This window comes from Canis lupus, chromosome X, assembly GCF_003254725.2.
Source record: "Canis lupus dingo isolate Sandy chromosome X, ASM325472v2, whole genome shotgun sequence".
NCBI classification, from domain to species: Eukaryota; Metazoa; Chordata; class Mammalia; order Carnivora; family Canidae; genus Canis; species Canis lupus.
In genome coordinates, this window is record NC_064281.1 from 45753353 (window position 1) to 45773788 (window position 20436).

The window sequence follows — 20436 nt, forward strand, 5'->3', positions numbered from 1 at the left end:
AATGGATGAAAGACCTGAATGTGAGATAGGAAACCATCAAAATCCTAGGGGAAAACACTGGAAGCAACCTCTTTGACCTTGGCTGTGGCAACTTCTTATTAGACACATCACTGGAGGCAAGAGAAACAAAAGCAGAAATGAACGATTGGGAGTGCATCAAGATGAAAATCTTCTGCACAGTGAAGGAAACAATCAACAAAACTAAAAGGCAGCCTATGGGATGAGAGAAGATATTTGCACTGACATAGCTGATAAAGGGTTAGTGTCCAAAATCTATAAAGAACTTATTAAATTCGACATCCAAAAAAACAAACAATCCAGCTAAGAAATGGGCAGGAGGCAGGAATGGACACTTTAAAAAAAGATAAAGATTTCTTTTTAAGAAAGATTTTATTTATTTATTTGTTTGTTTATTTATTTATTTATTTATTTATTTAAGAGAGAGAGAGAGAGATCATGAAATGGGCAAAAGACATGAACAGAAATCTCACAGAGGAAGACATAGACATGGCCAACACACACATGAGAAAATGCTCTGCATCACTTGCCATCAGGGAAATACAAATCAAAACCACAATGAGATACCACCTCACACCAGTGAGAATGGGGCAAATTAACAAGACAGGAAACAACAAATGTTGGAGAGGGTGCAGAGAAAAGGGAACCCTCTTACACTGTTGGCGGGAATGTGAAATGGTGCAGCTACTCTGGAAAACTGTGTGGAGGTTCCTCAAAGAGTTAAAAATATTCCTGCCCTACGACCCAGCAATTGCACTGTTGGGGATTTACCCCAAAGATACAGATGCAATGAAACGCCGGGACACCTGCACCCCGATGTTTATAGCAGCAGTGTCCACAATAGCCAAACTGTGGAAGGAGCCTCGGTGTCCATCGAAAGATGAATGGATAAAGAAGATGTGGTCTATGTATACAATGGAATATTACTCAGCCATTAGAAATGACAAATACCCACCATTTGCCTCAACATGGATGGAACTGGAGGGTATTATGCTGAGTGAAATGAGTCAATCGGAGAAGGACAAACAGTGTATGTTCTCATTCATTTGGGGAATATAAATAATAGTGAAAGAGAATAGAAGGGAAGGGAGAGGAAATTGGCGGGAAATGTCAGAAAAGGAGACAGAACATAAAGACTCCTAACTCTGGGAAATGATCTAGGGGTGGTGGAAGGGGAGGGTGGCGAGGGGTGGGGGTGAGTGGGTGATGGGCACTGAGGTGGGCACTTGACGGGATGAGCACTGGGTGTTGTTCTGTATGTTGGCAAATTGAACACCAATAAAAAATAAATTTACTATTAAAAGAGAGAGAGAGAGAGCGCACGCAGCACGCAAGCAGGAGGAGTGGCAGAGGGAGAGAGAGAAGCAGGTTCCTGCTGAGCAGGGAGCCAGATGTGAGACCTGATCTCAGGACCTTACCTTCAGGTAAGGTAAGCTGAAGGCAGATGCTTAACCGACTGAGCCACTCAGGTGCCCCAAATAGACACCTTTCCAAAGAAGACATCCAAATGGCCAATAGACACATGAAAAGATGCTCAACATCACTCATCATCAGGGAAATACAAATCAAAAGCACAGTGAGATGCCACCTCACACCTGTCAGAATGGCTAAACGTAACAACACAGGAAGCAACAAATGTTGGTGAGGATGCAGAGAAAGGGGAACTCTCTTGTACTGCTGGTGGGAATGCAGACTGGTGCAGCCACTGTGGAAAACAGTACAGACATTCCTCAAAAAGTTAAAAGTGGGGGATCCCTGGGTGGCTCAGCGGTTTGGCGTCTGCCTTCCGCCCAGGGCGTGATCCTGGAGTCCCGGGATCGAGTCCCACATCGGTCTCCCTCGTGGAGCCTGTTTCTTCCTCTGCTTCTTCTCTCTGCCTCTCATGAATAAATAAATAAAATCTTTTAAAAAAGGTAAAAGTAGAACTACCTTATGATTCATCAATTGCACTATTAGGTATTTACCCAAAGGATACAAAAACACAGATTAGAAGGAGTATATGCACCCTGATGTTTACAGCAGCATTACCAACAATAGTCAAATTTCGGAAAGAGCCCAACTGTCGATTGACTGATGAATGGATAAATAAAAAGTGGTGTGTATACACACACACACACACACACACACACACACTATATATATATATATATACACACACACACATACACACTATACACACATATATGGTATATATATCAACTGGGTGACTCAGTTGGTTAAACGTCTGACTTTATTTTGGCTCAGCTCATGATCTCAGGTAAGATTGAGCCCCATCTTGGGCACTGAGCATGCAGCCTTCTTAAGATTCTCTCTCTCCCTTTCCTTCCTCCCACCTTGCTCGCTCTCTCTATATAAAAACAAAACAAAACAACAGAGAATGAGGCAAACCACAAGAGACTCTTAACTCTAGAGAACAAACTGAGGGTTTGCTGGAGGGGAGGTAGGTGGGGAATATGCTAAGTGGGTGATGGGCATTAAGGAGGGCACTTATTATGAGCACTGGGTGTTATATGTAAGTGATGAATCACTAAATTCTACTCCTGAGACCAATACTACGCTATATGTTAACTATTTTGAATTTAAATTAACAACTTGGAGAAAAAAGACTATCATTTCATTAAACTGCTTTTGCACTTTTTTCAAAAAATGAGTTGGCTGTATTTGTGTGTAGATAGCTCTTTCTGGGTTCTTTTTTAATTAATCTCTGTGCTCATCTTTCTGCTAAAACCACACAGTCTTGATCACTGTGGCTATATAATTTGTTAAAGTCAAATAGAAGGACTTTCCTACTTGTTTCTTTCCCCATAATTCTGTTAGCTATTGTCTTAGCTTCCTGTTGTCTATTACAAATGATCTATTTCTGGCTTGATGTCCCAAAACAGCATACATTTATCCTCTTACAGTTCTGGAGGTCACCTGTAGAGGTGTTGGTAGGGTCGCCCTCCCTCCAAGAGCTACAAGGGAGAAGGTTTCCTTTCCTCTTTAAACTTCTGGTGGCTCCAGGTGTTTCTTGGCTTGTGACTGCATAACTTCAATTTTTGCCTCCATCTTCACGTACCTTATCCCCTGTGTCTGTGTCATCTCTTATAAGGACAGTTATTACATTTAGTAATAACTCTCTGAGTTATCCAGCATGATCTCATCTCAGGATCCTTAACTTAATCATATTTGCAGGGATTATTTTGCTAAATAAAGTCACATTCACAGACTTGGGGGTTAGGAAGTGGATGTATGTTTTAGGGAACCAACATTCAACCCATTTCAATTATTCTAGTTCCCTTGCCTTTCCATACAAATATTAGAATAATCTATCCTTGCTGGTAGCTTTGGTAGGAATTCCATTAAACTTATATATCATTCTGGGAGAAAAGATATCCTTGCTATGGTGAATCTTTTAATCAATGAGCATGGAATGTCTCTGTGTATTTAGATCTTTGATATCTTTCATTAGCATTTTGTAGTTTTCAGCATACGATTCTTACATGTTTTTGTTAGATTCACATATAAGTACTTTGTTTTATAGCAATTGTTCATTTAAAATTTATATAGTTTAGTTTACATAATCTTAATTTTATGATAGTATATAAAATGCAATTGATTTTTTTGTATGTTTATCTTTTATATAAATATAGCCTAGCTGAAGTCAGTTTTCAGTTCTAGAACTGTGTTCAGCTGGGTCATTTCTATTCTATCTTCAGTTTCTCTGGTTATTTTCTCATTTGTCTTCATTCTGCTATTGAAATCATCCAGTTATTAATTTTCGTTATTTTCTATTTTGGTTCTAAAATTTCCATTTGGTTCTCCATTATATCTTCTATTGCTTTGTTGAGACTTTTAATATTTTTAAGTTATTTGAAGCGGGTTTGAAATTGCCCATTGAAGCATTTTTATTATGGCTCCTTTATAACACTTGTCAGAAGATTTTCATCTGTGTCATCTTGGTATTAGCTCTGTTGTCTTTTCTCATTCGAGATTTTCCTGTTTTTTTCTTAGTACAGCAGGTGATTTTTTTTTTTTTTTATTTAAGCCTGGACATTTTGGGTATTATTTTGTAAAACTCAGGACCTTAGTTAAATCTTCTGTTTAAGCTTGCCTCTTTGAGAAGGCTCTGGATCGGGAAGGTGTGGTGTCACCTCATTACTGCCACGTGGGAGTGGAAGTCCCAGCTTACACCTGACTTTCTCTGATACCACCTTGGTGGAAGGTGGAGGGAGGTTGAAGACTCTCATCACAACCCAGTCTAGGCTATTCTCTGGGTTGTTTATGAGGGTTGGGGAGGAGCCATAGCTTTTCTGTGGTTTGCTGCAGTAGAATGGTCACTGCCTAAGTTTTCTATATTGCTAAGTTGCCCCTTTATTGGTCCTTTGGCTAGAGAAAGCAGGGTTTTCCTGTTTGCCTCTGTTGGTGTTTGTGGGTTGTTGGTTTCTCCAGCATCCGGTTTCGTATGATGCAAAAAGTCTAAGGAGCTTACTCCACAGTATTGTTTCTCACGTCCCAATGTCCTTAGTGGATCTGACTTCTCTCTACCATTCAAAGTCTCATGTTTGTTTTCAATATAATATCCAGGGGCTTTAGTTGCACTTAGTGTAGGGAATAGGGAAAAGTATGTCTTCTCCATCTTCTCTGAAGTAGAATTCTCCAACATTTTATTTATTTACGTATTTATTTTGAGAGAGACAGAGAGAGAAGTGGTCAGATTCTGGAAACATTCTGAAGGAAAGCCAACAGGATTTGCCTACAGCTTGGATACAGGTTGAGAGAGAAAGATGAATCAGGGATTACCCAAGTTTTTGACTTGAGCAACTGGGAGGATGAAGTTGCCATCTACTAATATGAGGGAAGCCAGAGAAGAAGCAGGTTTGAGGAGGGAAGATCAGGAGTTACATTTTGGATATATTTCCAAATGGAAGTGTTGAGCAAACTAGTTGTACATTTCTTTCCCCTGTTTCCCCCTATTTATTCCTTCTGCAACTCCAGTTACTTATTTATGAGAGCTTCTCATTTTTTCCCCACATATTCTAGCTTCTTACCTTTTTCCTCTAACTCTATGTGCCATTTGTTGGGTAATATCCTAAAATCTGTCTCCCAGTTAAATGATCTCTTCAACAGTGCCTAATCTGTTTAATTCATCTATTAATTTAAATTATTGCATTTTTCATTTCTAGAAATCTGTTGGTTCTTTTTATTTCAAATTTGCTGGTTTTTTAAAAACAGTGTTTTGTTCTTTTATGGTTTTTCTTTTATATTCATAATCAATTTTAACATACCTACTTTATTAACTCTTAGATCCTTCTATTATCTGAAGTTCATGGAGGTTTAATCCTATTGTTTGTTGTGTTTTCTCTTGCTTATTGTGAATTAATTTATGTTCAACTGGGTTGTATTTATGAAATTCTTGTTTAACCTGGCTTACAGACGTTTCATACTGAGAGGTTTGGTGTTTGCTTTTGCCAGCTGCCCCAGCGAGACTAATTTTTCGTTCATTTCACAAGTTGTGGGTTCTGGAAACACATGAGCAGTACAGGCTTGAATTACAAACCCATGTGAAGCTCCACTACATGATTAAGAACTTATATAGGCAAAAATTTGTCCCCTTTCAAAAGCCCAGGCCAAGACAGACAAGCTGCTTCATTGTGTCCATATGCCAGTGGGAAGTGTATTTTGGAAAATATACCTTTTCCTGAGGGTATAAATCTTTAAATACTTCATCTCAAGTGAGTCTATGAGCTTATCTCCTATGTTTTTTGTGTTAAGACTCAATCTCCTAGGTGCTACTCATTATATTTCTTGAACTAGGTAATGATTACACAGATGTGTTCAGTTCATAACAATTCCTCAATCTGTGCCGTTAGAGTTTGTGCCCTCCTCTGTATGCATATTATACTTCAATTAAAAATTATATAAAAATGTACGAGTATTTAAAAACCTGCAATATGTCACTTCTCTACAAATAAAAATCTGTATATTTAAGCAATTCCTTTCAAAATACCAGCAAGATATCTGTAGGCACAGAAAAGCCTATTCTAAAATCTATATGAAAAGACACAGGCTCTGGGATAGCTAAACAATCTTGATAAAGAAAAATAGAATGGGGGGAATCACTCAACTTGATATTGTACCATATAGCTACAGTAATGAAAACATTAATGTACTGGTAGAAGGATAGAAACATATGATCAGGGGATCCCTGGGTGGGTCAGCGGTTTCGCGGCTGCCTTTGGCCCAGGGCACGATCCTGGAGTCTCGGGATCGAGTTCCGCATCAAGCTCCCGGAATGGAGCCTGCTTCTTCCTCTGCCTGTGTCTCTGCCTCTCTCTCTCTCTATGTCTATCATAAATAAATAAAAATAAATCTTAAAAAAAAACATATGATCAATGTAATAGAATAGAGACTCCAGAAATAGACACATACAAGTACAGCTATCTGATTTTTGACAAAGGGGCAAAGGGAATACAATAGAGAAAGGACAATTTTCTCAACATGTGCTGTTGATATAACTGGAGATTTCATAGGTCAAAAAAGAACCTTGACTTAAACGTTTTACAGTATACAAAAATTATCTTAAAATGGGTTATAAATATACAACATAAAACTATAAAACTTTAAGACATAGAAAAATTTCATTACTGAAGGTTAAACGAAGAACTTTTAAGCATGAAAATTCATAAAATAAATAAAATTGTTAAGTTAGAATTTGTCAAAATTAAAAAGGGTTGCTGTATAAGATACTGATAAGGGAATAAAAGGACAAGCTATAGACTGGGAGAAAATATTTGCAAATCATATATTCAATAAATAACTTATATCCTAAATACATAAAAAGTTCTCAAAGCTCAATTGTAAGAAAACACATAGGCCAATTAAAAATATCAAAAAACTTAAAAATAAATAAATAAAAATAAATAAATAAAAATATCAAAAAACTTGAACAGGCACTTTCAACCAAAGAGGATGTATAGATGGCAAATAAGAACAAGTGGAAGCATTGTGCTGTGTTCAGCCATCTTGTAATCATGAAGAAGTATCTGAAGACAAAGCTAGCACACAGGAGGGCAGAACTGAGATAATCAGAACCAAAGCTCTGATTAAAACTGTGCCAAAAATCCACATACTTCTAGACTTTGCAATTATGAGTTAATGTTCCATGCTTGACTTGGGTTTTCTGTTATTTGTAACTTAAAACATTTTTATGTCTACCACACTTAGTATCAAAGTAAACAATCTTCAAGAGTTGACTCCTCTCACGTCCAGGAAATTTTTCATGGCTGCTTAAGTGTTCTTTTTCCCTTTTTCCTTTGAGCTCCTCCAGTCCCAAGAGTCTGAATCATTCACCTTCTCTCTCCCTGTTCCCTGATCCCCTCTCGTCTACATACATATACACACACACCACAAACCCTTAGGGCACTTGTATTTTACCTCATTTTCCATTCTTTTCTGTTATAGTACTGACCCTGGTGCAATGCAACATTCAACATTTCTTACACTTAACTGTGACTATCAGTGTTTGTCTCCCCCTGCAAGTTGTAAACTCCTGACGATGGGGCATTCCCTTGACTCCACTGTTCTTTGTTTCACTGTTTCATGCACTGACCTATAAAGATGAGCCTCTGTAGGGGGATGGGAGGAAGCTGAAAGGCATCCATTCAAGCTTGTTTACTAATGCTTGTGTATCTTTTATGGTTACCTGCCTTCATGACTTCATTGGAGAGAGAGCCACTCAAGCTTTCTCCACCTGGGTCATCTTTCTATTTTCACACATTTCAAATCCTACACTTTTAAACTCCAGGCCTATTCTGGAAGGGGAAGGGCTGTGATTGACTGGGAAGGAACACCTGGGAACTCTCTCTATCAAGGATGTTTTGTATCTTGATAGGGGTGTAGGTTACACAGGTTTGTACATTTATCAAAACATATAAAACTATATTTTTAGGATATGCACATTCCATTATTTGGAAATTTTAGCTAAAAAAGAATCACAACTGTATGTTAAACTCTAGTTAACTAGTTTCAGGGGACATATACAAATGTCTAATTTGAAGCACATAAAAAATAAAATGGGTTGATGGATAGAGGGATGAATAGATATGTGTGACAAAGCAAGTGTGGTAACATGCTAATTGTAAAATCTAGATGGTGGATATATATGGGTGTTCATGGAAAATGACTTCTGAATGTTTGCAAATGTTCATAGTAAAAGGGGAAAAAAGAAATGTGGGTTAATATCTCTGGTATCTTCATAGCCACTGCCCTGGTTTAAACCTCATTGCATATTAACTGGAATCTTGCAACACCTTTCACACTGGCCTCCACAGTAACTTGCTTCTTTCTGTCTCTCCCACCCCCAAGGGTCACCAGAGAAAACATCCACAATCAGATCCCTGCCACCTCTTTAGCTCCTTCCTCAACACTTGCCACCTTACTCTAGGCTTTACACTAGCCAACTCAAAAGCTTGTACTTCCAGCCACACACCAGGCTTCTTCAACTTTCTACTTTTGCTTATGCTATTCTTTTTGCTTGGAATGCTCTATTCCAATACTTCTTTCTGCCTTCCTTTGCCTAGTAAATGCCCTTCAATATTCAACTCAGACTTTCTAAAAGTCTTTTCTGCTCCTCAGACTGGCTTCAGTCTCCTTTTTTCATACTTCCATAGTACTCCATATTTATTTGTAACATAATATTTATCCCAGTAGGCTGTATTTGGGTTTCCAAGTCTGGGTTCTAAACCTTATGCACCTTGAGGATCAAGCCCTCCAATGGAATGCACAGGGACTGACACAAGAGGCTTTAATAAAACCACTGTAAAACTGAACCAGATATTTAGTTAGCATGGATACTTTGGCATCTTCCACCAACTCTGTGTCACAGACTTAGTTATATCTCCTCTATAGGAGTGTAAGGTTCACTATACCTATTGACTCAGCCATTTCTTTAGGTCTTTCAAGCACTTTCATCATGGAGCCAACTCAATTTCCTGCCAGTTTGGAATATTCTCTCCAATTCCTTTGAAAGCTTGCTATTTCTGTAATCTTTTATAAGATTATAGGATTTACTGGGAAAGTTTTAAGTGGGGAAAACTTACTGATCACCGGAATGTCAGATATTGAATAAACTCTTTAAAGAAATTAGCTACTTTAATTCCTCTCAACAACCTTGTGAAGTAAGGATTATATCTTGATTTTACAGCTGATGAAACTGAGTCAAAGAAATATAGTCAGCTCAAGATCACATAGGTGGTAGAGCTGGAATTCAATCATTGGTCTTTTCAACTCCCAGGCACATCTTCTTTCTACCAAAGCCCAGGGTCTTCAGATTGGGCCAGGTTCTGAAAAGCCTTGAAACCCAGAAGGTATGATAAGCAGCAGGAAGCCACAAATGTTCTTGTGCAGGAGGGGATGATGAAAAGAGGACTTTCAGGAGGTGACACTGAAAGGTTGTGTATGATAGAATGGAATGTGAAGGGAGGCTTGCTGGGCTCCTGACTAGAAAAATATAAAATGGGTATTGTATATCTTACCACATTCATTGGTGAGTGCTGGCATTATGTTGTGGTCTTATGGGGAAGGAGAGGGCCTCAAAAGTCAACTATTTTGAGAGTTAAAAAGCTGAAAGGGGTATAAAGGAGGGCAACTTCTGTCTTGTGGGTTACATGTAGGAGTGGACAACTCCATGGGTCTGCCTCCTGGAGATAGCCTAGGATTTCTGCCCTTTATGAGATGTAGAAGTCCAGGAAAAAGTCAGAATTGACTTGACAGTTGGGTGAAGGCTACCTTAGGGAAGTGGCATTTGATGGGGCATTAGAAGATGAGATGGTGCCCTCTCCATCACTTCATCAGTAACTTCCTCATTGGTCTCCCCGACTTCATCTTGCTCCTTCCTAATCCACTCCTGACTTTGACTGACAAAGGGATATTTTTAAAAAGCAAGTTGGATCGTGTCATTTTCTGCTTAAAACCCTTTAATGGTTCTCTGTCATTCAGGGGACGCAGTTGTCTTTTGACTAACATCATAATCACATATCCTCCAATTATATATATGAGGTTTAAAAGTAAATATTATGCCTAAAAACTAATCAACTTTGATCATGTCTTCTCCAACTTCCTATTCCCTCTTGGAGATTCTGCATATGATCACCCAGGTGAAAGTCCCAGCTGCAGTTATATTAAATTGCTTGTCCTCTACATGTGCATGGGTGCCCCCTCCCACTTGTTTTTATTCATGCTATTATCTTGGCTTAGACTACTCTTTCCACTGTTCTCCACTGACTGGCTAATTACTTCAAATCCTTCAGCTCAGGCATCACTCCTGACAGGAAGACTTATCTGCTTCCTAAACTCCTTGCTTTTTTCATCAGGACAGATTCCCTGACTAGCATCCTGTGCTCATCTCTATCAGAACACTGTGCCATATGGTGGTCTTCTGTTCCACTCAGTTTAGTGGAGGGCAAGTTTCATTTCAATCAACTTGGCATGAACAGGGTCTTGATGGAAAGGGAAGGGCCTGTGTACTTAAGGCAGGGAATACAACATGAACTAGCAGAATTGGGGATCTGTACTCAGGACAGGTCAGGTCTAGGAAGATTCGGTTTGGGAATCAACAGCATCCAGAAAGTTTGGAGGTGACCATGCTACTAGAAGGCTTCATAATTGAATTAATTCCATCTGGGCAATGTAGAAACTGAGATCTAGATGAGCAATAGTTCCCAAATTACTTGGTCATTGAGAAGGCAGGCTTTAGTGACAAGTCCTGTGTATTTTTTCCACTACATATTGGAACAGGAAAGACTAAAGTTGGGTGCTCTTATTTTCCTAATTTTTAGACAAAAGCCTCTTATCTGCTGGCACCTCCTGCCTGGGTGAGAAATAAGATGATGAAGACTCGAGCTTATCCTTTAATTCCTGGCTGGTGACAGTGCTTTGGGCCCCTCCCTGGGGAGGGTGGGTTGGGAGTTGATGACAAGGAGAACCCAGTTCACCATTCCTGCAAAGGCCCTGAAATCCTGCCCCTTTCCTGTTGCATTTCTACCAGAAGACACAGTTCTCCATGCCCCAGAGAAGGACCTTTTCTCTCTAGATCCTAATACCAAGATTCAGATTGGAAGAGCTGGAGGAAGCCATTCAGCCAGGAGGTTCCAAACCCAGAGAGGCATCCCAGACCCACACTAGTAGAATCTCTAGGATGAAGAAATCCTTATTGGGTCCAAACTCCTTATACAGCGACTTTAAGACAGTAAGCTGTCTGTCCTGGGTCACAAAGAGTCAGGGTGGTAGTGGATTTGGAACTGAGGCTCCTGACATTATCTCAATGGGCTCTCCTCGGACATAGTTCCCAATGCTACATATTTTGCACACAACAGGTGCTCAATAAACATCTGTTGGGTCATGGATCTGCAAAAGATTTTCTAAGATGGTGAGGGGAAAGAGCATTAGTTTTGGAGTCACGCAGCAGATTCTGCTGGCTGTGGAAGACTATTGGCCAACTTCACTGTAAAACAGGACTAAGAACTATCTCCCAAGATTGTCAGTGAGAATTAAATGAAATATCCTAGTAAAACCCCTAGCCCCCCAGCTGGCACAGAAAAGGCACTTAATAAATAGTAGTGGTTATCAGCAACAGGTGTGTACAGTGATAAGAACACAGACTCTGGAACCAGGCTGGCCCCACAACGTAAGATGTTTGATGTTGCAAGGTTTCTTTGCCTCTGTTTTCTTATCAGCAGGATGAGGATGTCAGTGAGGATGAAATGAATCGATATACACAGAACACTAAGAGTAGTATCTAGCACGAGAAAATGATGAGCATGACATGTTAGCTCTAATAATTATGTTCTATCCCTTGTACTCGACCTAAGCACAGTAATCAATTTTGGCCTGGAGGAGCATGTCAGATAAAAAGAAAGGTAAGAAAAACCAAACCCAGAAACCCAACATTCAAAGAGGATACAGGTATAACCACTAAAAATAGCCCATGGAAGATATGGAAAGCCTTCTCAACAAACTTGTCAGGCCACTTTGAATTGTTACCCCCTTTCTTTTCTGCTCACTGTACTTCTGATTGTTTCTGGTGTGTCAACTATGTCTCTCATGAAGGCTAGGATTCTGTCCCTTCCCTAACTTGGGTGTAAGGCTGTGCTGAGTTCATGAAAGGAAGAGACAGAGAGAATGTAAAGAGAAGGTGGCACTCCTGGGCCCATCCCACCACCACCCTCTACCACCCTCACCACCACCACCACCACCAAAAAAAGAATTCCAAGCAAAGCAATTGCCAAGATAAATCACTTTTATCTCTATAGGAAAGGGAGGATCTAAAAAAAATATAAATTACATTAGTAACACAACATAAGAAAAAAACAGGGGGAAAAAACAACAGAGAAGTCTGTATGATGCTATTCTAACCTGTTTATAAAAAGGCCCTGCATCAGAAATTCACAATCCTACCCACTTCTAAAAATATATTTAGACATGTACAGAAGCGGTGGGCTTGTTTTTAAATTGTTTGCTTTTTGTAAAAATATATTAAAGGTGAATAGAAATCCTCTCTCCCTACCCCCTATCCAACCACCAGCTCTGTGCTGGGGATTGGAGACCAGAGGGAACTCTCACCATGTTCTACACCTTAGTTACTACCACTCCCAATCCCTCTCCAACTCACTTCACTTAGAACCTGAAACATTAAAAAAAAAAAAAAGCATACTAGCCTCTTTGGAAAAGCATAACTCTGAGGGTAAACTTGCTTTTCATTTAAAACACAAAACAACAAACAGGAGTCTCTGAGAGCCCAACTAAACTAAACAGAAACCCAGTCAAATGGAGGTTGGGTTTTAGCTCCACAGAAACTTCTAACAAAGAAACAGAGGGGAAAGAGGCCTGGAACCAGGGGGATTTGCTAGCAATTAGCTGCCTTTGAAAGATCAAGTTGGGGGGGGGTGCTGTTAATGGGCAGAAGGGCTGGGGTCCTGGTCTTGGTTACAGCAGTCAGGGCCCAATCAGGCAGTTGCATATACAGGGACACAGGCTGCCCCCACTTCCCTCCCCTCACTACCCTCTGCTGCCTTGAAAACCCCAAGAAAGCAAAGCTGGGTGGAAACAGGAGAGGGATGTGGGGACCTCACGTGCTGGGGGGGAGGTAGCCAGGCTATTTGCCTTTGGTGTGACTAGATGGAGGGCTGCATGGCCCATGGGGTCCCCAAAATAAAAAAAAAGCAGATGGGTTTAAGGGACCCCTGATTCCAAATAAGGAGAGTAGATGTGGGGCTATAGAGAAAAGACAAACTGGAGACACAAAGATGACAAGGGAAACCACATACTCCTGTGGCCTGCATGGTAGCTGTTAAGTTCCCCAGAAGCACTGGGCAAACTGGGGTGAGGTCAGAGTGGGGAGTAGAGGGCAAGGATGCACTCCACTTGGGCAGTACCAAAATGGAGGGAGTGGGGTATTCTCCATCCAGACCAGGTTGCCAGGGAGGCAAGACAGGCAGTGGTGGAGGGAGGTGGCCGGGGAGGAGGAGGGAGAGGGGTTGGGCACTGTCTGAATGATAAAGACACCCACAAGGGGAAGATGGGGAGTGGAGGATCAGATGATCTGCTCCTTTACAGATGGGCATCTCTTCTTCCAGGCTCAGGTTCCTGAGTAACCCATCTGCACTCTGCTGGAGCTGTGACCTGATGTCTGGGAGTATAAAGGCCCAGACATGAAGATGTGTGTTTTGAGGTCTTCTTCAGACCAAGACCTTAGGTGGGGAAAGAAGCAGAGAGGCTCCTGATGGAGAACCCAGGGGTGAGCTGTCCTGTCACATCCTCTCCAGAAGGTCCAGGCTGTGCTCTGTGGTACAGGTAAAGAGAGCAGGCTGTACGCAGGGCCAGGGTTATCTGTTTCAGTGGTAGGAACTTTCAGACTTTTGGGAGATGGTTTTTCACCTCCTGGGGCCCAGATATAGCCACGTGGATAATGTTCTATTATCAGGACCTCAAAATCTAGGAAAATACCTGAAGCTCACCCGGGGACAGGGGACCTCATCTGTAGCCACCCAAAAGTAGCTTCCTCCAGTGGGCTACAAAGCCATGGTTAAAGGCTTAGGTGTTGGTCCTCTCTCCACCTTAAGAAGTGACAGAAATTTCTCTTCTTCTCAAAGATGAGTGAAGTCAGCCCATAACTTTTCTAGTCCACCTCTGAAAATGGCCCATGGTGGGGCAGTAGAGAGACTCTGGGCCCTCCTCTTTATTTTCATCAAGCATTTGGCAAAAGGGAGCAGGGCTAGACCCTTCTCCCAGGAACAAGTCTGGAATGGGACATGTCCGCTGGGTTGGGGAGGGGAAGGAAATATGGGCAGAGGTGGGCAGGCTTCTGGAAAACAGGGCTGGAGCTGTGGGAAGTGTTGAGCACTGGGCCTCCCACTTCATGACCTGGGAAATAGCAAGAGGCCAAGGCTCACTTTATGCCTCCCCTCAACCTGCCTTCCAGTTCTAAGTGGGGATGAGAGTAAAGGGCGGATGAGGCTGGTAACAAGAAAATGGGTTGGAGCAGCAGAAAAGAGGGTTCTAGTCAGCCAGAAAGCTCTCCCATTCACCTGCTACTCAGAGGTATGGAAAAGGAAGGCAGGATTCTCTAGTGGAAGTAGGGAAGGGAGTTAGGGGAATTGGTGAAGGGGCCCATAGGGGAGTCCATGCCTTTGGTCAGTTCCAAGAAAGCAGGACAATGCGCCTCAGCACCTTGTCCGGGGCAGACAGGATTCAGGAGTGCCCCAGAGAGTTGACTATGGAGAAGGCAATGGGGGTGAGGGGGTGAAGGGGTGAGGGGCAGGACACTAGGGGGCTCACAGAAGTAGTTTGCCATTTCTGTGGATTTTCAGGATACGGCCAAGTCTCTGCTTTGCTGTGGCCAGGCCCTTTTTAGGACGCTTTCCTGTGGGGAAAAGAGAGGTAAGTAAAGGCTATGGCATGGGCTTCAGCAGCAACTCCAGCACCAACTATCTTCAGTCTACCCAATTCCTCTGTTCCTCTGCCCACAGTCTCCCCATCCTTATGCTGCCTCCAGGCACACCTTGGGCAAGAAATCCTCCTTAACTATTTCCATCCAACACCACATGTCTTTGCTCTTCCTTCTATGACCTCCTGCAGCAGTTACCGAATCCCTGGTTAGTCTGTCTGGTTCCTTTCCCTCACTGATTTCTTTGGTCCCAATCATTTTCCTTCCTAAATTCTACAGGGCTGTGGTTATGCCTCCTTGTCCTCTTATCTTGATTACTGGGACTACACAAGTGCCTGGTTAGTGATTATAGCTCAATGTCCATGAAGGTGCCATCCTCAGGGCCTTGTTTCATTAGAAATTTTCATCGTCAAAAAAGAAAGAAAAGATAAAGAGAAAAAGAGAAAAGAAACCCCCATCCTCATCACCTGATGCCACACTGACCTCACCACCCTCGAGTGGCACACTCTAGGGACTGGGATTTGAAGGCCAAAGTGAAGAAAAGGAGGGCTTGGACACCCCTCCCATCGCCTCTTCCTCTCTCTCCCCACATCAGATCATCTCTCATGACCCATGTGACCTCCTCCATATTTTATCAATTTATCCCCTCCTTCCTCTCCATTTCTGCTATAGCCCCAGTCTCTCTTCACCTGAACCTATGCAGATGTCCCCTCTCTAGACTTCCCACCTGCAGTCCACCCTCTACTCTGGTCACCAGAAGGTTCTTTCTAAACCCACATCTGAAACACCTCTGTGTAACACAGTTAATGTCTCTTCATGGCCTAAGAGTTCAAATCCAAGCACCTTAGGTTAGCTGTCTGTGTCCCTCCCAAGTATTCTCATCTACCAGAGTGCTCAGGATTTGGAGCTGGTGACCCTAAGCTCCTTCTCAGTTTTGCAACCATGTGGCAGTCGTACCTTGTCCTGCTTGATTGCTCTGGGAGCCAACTGAAGGGCGCCGCTGGGTCAAGAAGACGCCAGGGGCCATGGGTGTGGTGCTGCGGTTTGCCTGGGCCATACCAAAGGCATTGGGACGAGCAGTATATTCATGGTCAGCAAGACTTCCTGAGAGGGCCTCTTGTTTAGGCTCAGGAGGAGGCGGCGGGGAGGTGGAGGTGAGAAGCTGGGGTGTAGTGGCCAGAGATGGAGCTGGTACTGCCACAATGAGGTTGGACTCCTGAGGGCGAGGCTGTTCTACCTCCTTCAACAAAGGCTTCTTCTTAATATATTTCTTCTTTTGGGCCTTCTGTAGCTCCTGAAATATAAGCCGAGTGGGAGGGGAAATTCAGGACTGGAGGAAAGAAAAGAATTGCCCAGAAAGGAAACTAGACACTGGTCAATGTGGTCCTGCAACCCACCCCCACCCCAAGTCTAGCCTGGACGTATGTACACACAACACAGGCCTAACACCTGAGATCAACTCTTTGGGACCATCTATCCTTAAGTTATCACTGCCACTAATCAGTACAGTGGTACTGAAAGGAAAATGAATTCAGAGACTTGAGTTTTGGTCCTAGCACTGTCATTTATGAGGTGGACCATGGATACTTCTAATAAGAATAGCTAAATTTATGCTAGCAGCTAAAGCCCTTTATACAGTTGACCCTTGAAAAATGTAGAGATTAGGGGTACTGACCGCCCCCCATGTGGGCAAAAATCCCACATATAACTTCTGACATCCCCAAAACTTAATTCCTAATAGCCTACTATCGATTGGAAGCCTTACTAATAACATAAACAGTAGATTAACATATATTTTGTTATGTTATCTGTCTTCTTACAATAAAGGCAGAGAAAATAAATTATTAAGAAAATCATAAGGAAGAGAAAATGCATTTACAGTACTACTGTAATAAAATCTATGTACAAGTGGACCTGTGTAGTTCAAACCCATGTTGTACAAGGGTCAACTGTATACTTTACTTCATTAATTCCTCAGAGTAGCCACGAGAAGGAAAATCCCTTAGTTTATAGATAAGAAAGCTGAGGTGCAGGGATATTAAGTAAGTTGAGCCCAAAGCCTCACAGGTGAAGAGTTGTTGGGTCCAGGATTTAGCCAGGCCTATCTGAATACCCACCCTGCACACTTCTCAAAGAGGGTCCTCTGGGAGTGAAAGAGCAGTAACTTTGGAATTAAAGAAAAACTTGGGTTCAAATCTAGGTTTGTGCTCCCTGGGTGGGATGACTTCAGTCAAGTTACTAACCTTTGTGAATCTCAATCGCCTCATCTGTAAAATGGGCAAAATAAATCTGTTTTTCAGGGTTGTCAGGAAGAATAAAATGATATAAAAACACATAGCACATAGTAGGTACTCAACAAGTAGTAAACTATTACTCTATCTTCATTACTTTTACAATGGTTTTCCTCCTCTTGCTGGTCTTTTCTTTTCTTTTTTTTTTTTTTTTTTTTTTTTTTGCTGGTCTTTTCTTTTAATGGAGGACTTGACAATCCTCCAGGTCAGTGGGTCTTAAAAGCACAATTCTGGATGGGAAGGAGGAATAAGGAGTTATGTCAATTCACCCAATATCTTGGATTTCATCCATCCATTGTTCTATGGATCTGCTATCCACTACGTAGCGGGTACCTATATAGTGGGCATCTGGAGCCCTGAGAACCTGGAAAGGTAGTCTGAGAGCATGTGAACGACTTCACCTTCTGAAATGCTACACAGCCACACAAACCAACTCAGTGATTACATTTCTTTGCCTTGGCAACACAGGCCTATTCCTGCCTTCGGAAGATCTGACAGGCTGTGGCTACCATAGGAATTTCTGGGGGACAAGAATAATAATATTAGTAATACATGCTAGGTACTGTTCTATAATTTAACTCATTTAATACTCAAGAAGTATGAGAAGAAAGAGTTAAAATCCCATTTTTAGGAGAGGAAATTGTGGCAGAGAGAGATTAAAGCATTTTCTCAAGGGTATAGGATCATGATGTGACCAAGTTGGGATCCAGACCTAAGCCATCTAGCTTTAGAATCTTTTTTCAACCTTACTGCTGTTCCACCTATACCAGAAACATTTCTGCCCCCATTTCTCTCATCTGAATCCAGAAATTAACCATTCACACCTAGGTGACATAGCCTACATTTTTCTTTAAAAAATTTTTTTTAGCCTACATTTTTCTATCTTTGTTGTCATCTCCTTGTATACTTCATCCAGATTCCCTCACTGAACATTAGGCTGTCTGAGGACAGGACAGCTTACACCTTGCACATTTCCTTGCTCAAAAACCTGTTAGTAGTCTGACATTCATGGTCCTCCATGGTCTTATCATTCATACTTTCCCAACTCACAATGATAACCCCGGAAAACTAACATGTCTATAGTATTTACTATGTGGCAAGTGCCATTTTCGGAGCTTTGCCACACATTATCTCATCTACTCCTCAAAGTTTATGAGGAAACTGAGGCACAGAGAAGTCAAGTAACATGCTGAAGTGGTAGAGTGAGGATTCAAACTCAGGCAGGCTGGCTCTACAATCCCTTTTTTAATCTGAATTTATCTTACCCCCTTGCCCAACCTGAAGCCTCTAATCCAGAGGGACCGGATCATTCATTCATGCATTCATTCGTTCACAGGCCCAATAAAGACTAAAACACATGTTTAGTCTAGTGGGGATATCAAGTTAAATTACATATATCCCCACCCTTGAGGCACTCACAGTTTAAAAAGGGATACAGAAAGGCATACTCTAAGTACTAGGAGAGAATACCAGAGAGGCACAGAAGGTTCCTGAAATAAATTGGTGGTAGGTGGTATGAAGGAGTGCATCTAAAAGGCATCTAAAAGGGAGGATCCCTAGTGGGCAGAGGAAACAATCTTGCAAAGGCACAGGGGCATGAGGCAATGGGATATACACTAAGTGAACGACAAACACCGTGGTACAACAGTATGGCTGGTGCAAAACATGTGCATGCAGGGCTGTGGGGAGGCTGGGGAGGAGAAGTGAGCAGAGGTCAAATTAAGAGGACCTTGTGTGCTTTGCCAAGGATTTCCCTTCTCCTGGAATGCCTCCCTGTTTCCTTCTAAAAGCTTAGCCTGCAAAACCCCTCCCAAATTTCAAATTGCTCAATTCTTTGAGCAAACCGAAGTGAGCTCCTTAGAAGGCACCCAAAGTAGTTTTCACACCTTCAATTATCTGTTTATTTAAAAGCCCCCCTCCCTTTTATTTCTAAATTACATCTTATATGGCACTAGGATGTACATAACAGAGAATTTGTGATCAAAGTGGCCTGCCTGGACTGCTTGCTCTCTGCTGGCTCTCAACAGCCTCTGAGACATTTCTAAGTACCTTTTGAGCTCTGTATAACAGCATTTATTAAAAACATCATCCTATTCTGTTTTATTTAAATAGGATATAATTATTAAGTTATATAAACATTTAACTATTTTATTGAAATAGCAAGTAACATGAAATCTGAAGTTAGAGGATATGAGTTTGAATCTTGTCTCCTCCATATCCTGGACTAGTCCCTTAAAGAGAGCCTCATTTTCTTTACCTGCAAAATGATGAAAATATCACCTATTGAATACGGCTACTGGGCAGATTATATGAGACACTGTACATGGAAGCACAAAACGTAAAGGAGATGCTCAATAAATGCTCTAAGCAACAGGATGACACATTAGGAGCCAAGGAGATGTTGATAAGGAGATAACCAGAAAATTCAACTCCAACTTCTCCCAGGGTTGATGAGCACAGTCTACACATTAAAGACCTTTTTAAACTGTAACCTGTTAGGAGGTCAATTTGATTCATTCATTCAATTTGATTTGAAGAGACCCTTTAGGATGAAAACTAGTGGTTGATGTTTTCTTGGGAAGTAGGGGGTGAATATTAAGACAATAATATTTGGTCTAGAGGACCAGAAAAGCCTCTCCCCAAAAATCAAATTCCAGTACTGGTTGGGTGGCTAAGAACTTGAGTATACTCAGCTGGTAACCTCCTTGGGGCTTCATCTGAAGGCAAATGCTCTCATTCAAGGACAGCCCTGGTCCTTTCCATCTAATAGGTTTTTACATACCTAGAAAGGCAAACGATAAGGGCTTTTCTCTGGCCCCTTATTTTCTTTCATTCTAAGTCATGTTAACTTTGTGAACTATGGAAGTAGCCTGTCATTGCATTGGGCTGTGAAAGACATAGGAGGCTAGGACTAATGCCAAGGATAAAGATCAAAGGCTACCAACTCCTCAATGAAACAACAGTGGGATCCTATCAGCCTGAAGTTCTGAGTTTTAGGTCTCTAAGGCAAACTGGAATCAGTAGCAGGGCCACTGACTGGCTGTCAGCACCTACCTGCTGGGCTAGCTTTGCAGCTGCTGCGGCCAAGCCTGTCTCAATGGAAGCTACCCGGGTCCCCTCACGCACAGGACGGTCCTGCTTTGGTAGAGTTGGGGTCACACGGGCTGCAGAGGAAACAGGATGAGAACATTTATCTGAATGTCA

The 20436-nt window shown here is 41.8% G+C and overlaps 1 protein-coding gene across 8 annotated transcripts in view; it reads right to left on the bottom strand.

Moving 5' to 3' along the window:
* Positions 1-12277: 12277 nt before the first annotated feature.
* PHF8 (PHD finger protein 8) overlaps positions 12278-20436 on the bottom strand; it is a 106026-nt gene continuing 97867 nt past the window's right edge. For 5 of the 8 annotated variants that reach the window (XM_025468545.3, XM_049107269.1, XM_025468541.3 and 2 more), the window contains 5 exons: positions 20287-20396; positions 17185-17208; positions 15899-16235; positions 14833-14917; positions 12278-13837 (listed from right to left, as the gene is read on the bottom strand). In XM_025468545.3, coding sequence (XP_025324330.1) covers positions 13747-13837; positions 14833-14917; positions 15899-16235; positions 17185-17208; positions 20287-20396 — 647 coding nt within the window. In that variant the 3' untranslated portion in view covers positions 12278-13746. Of the gene's footprint in view, positions 14918-15898; positions 16236-17184; positions 17209-20286; positions 20397-20436 lie in introns of all 8 variants that reach the window. The other 3 variants (XM_025468546.3, XM_025468540.3, XM_025468543.3) reach the window with 2 other exon arrangements.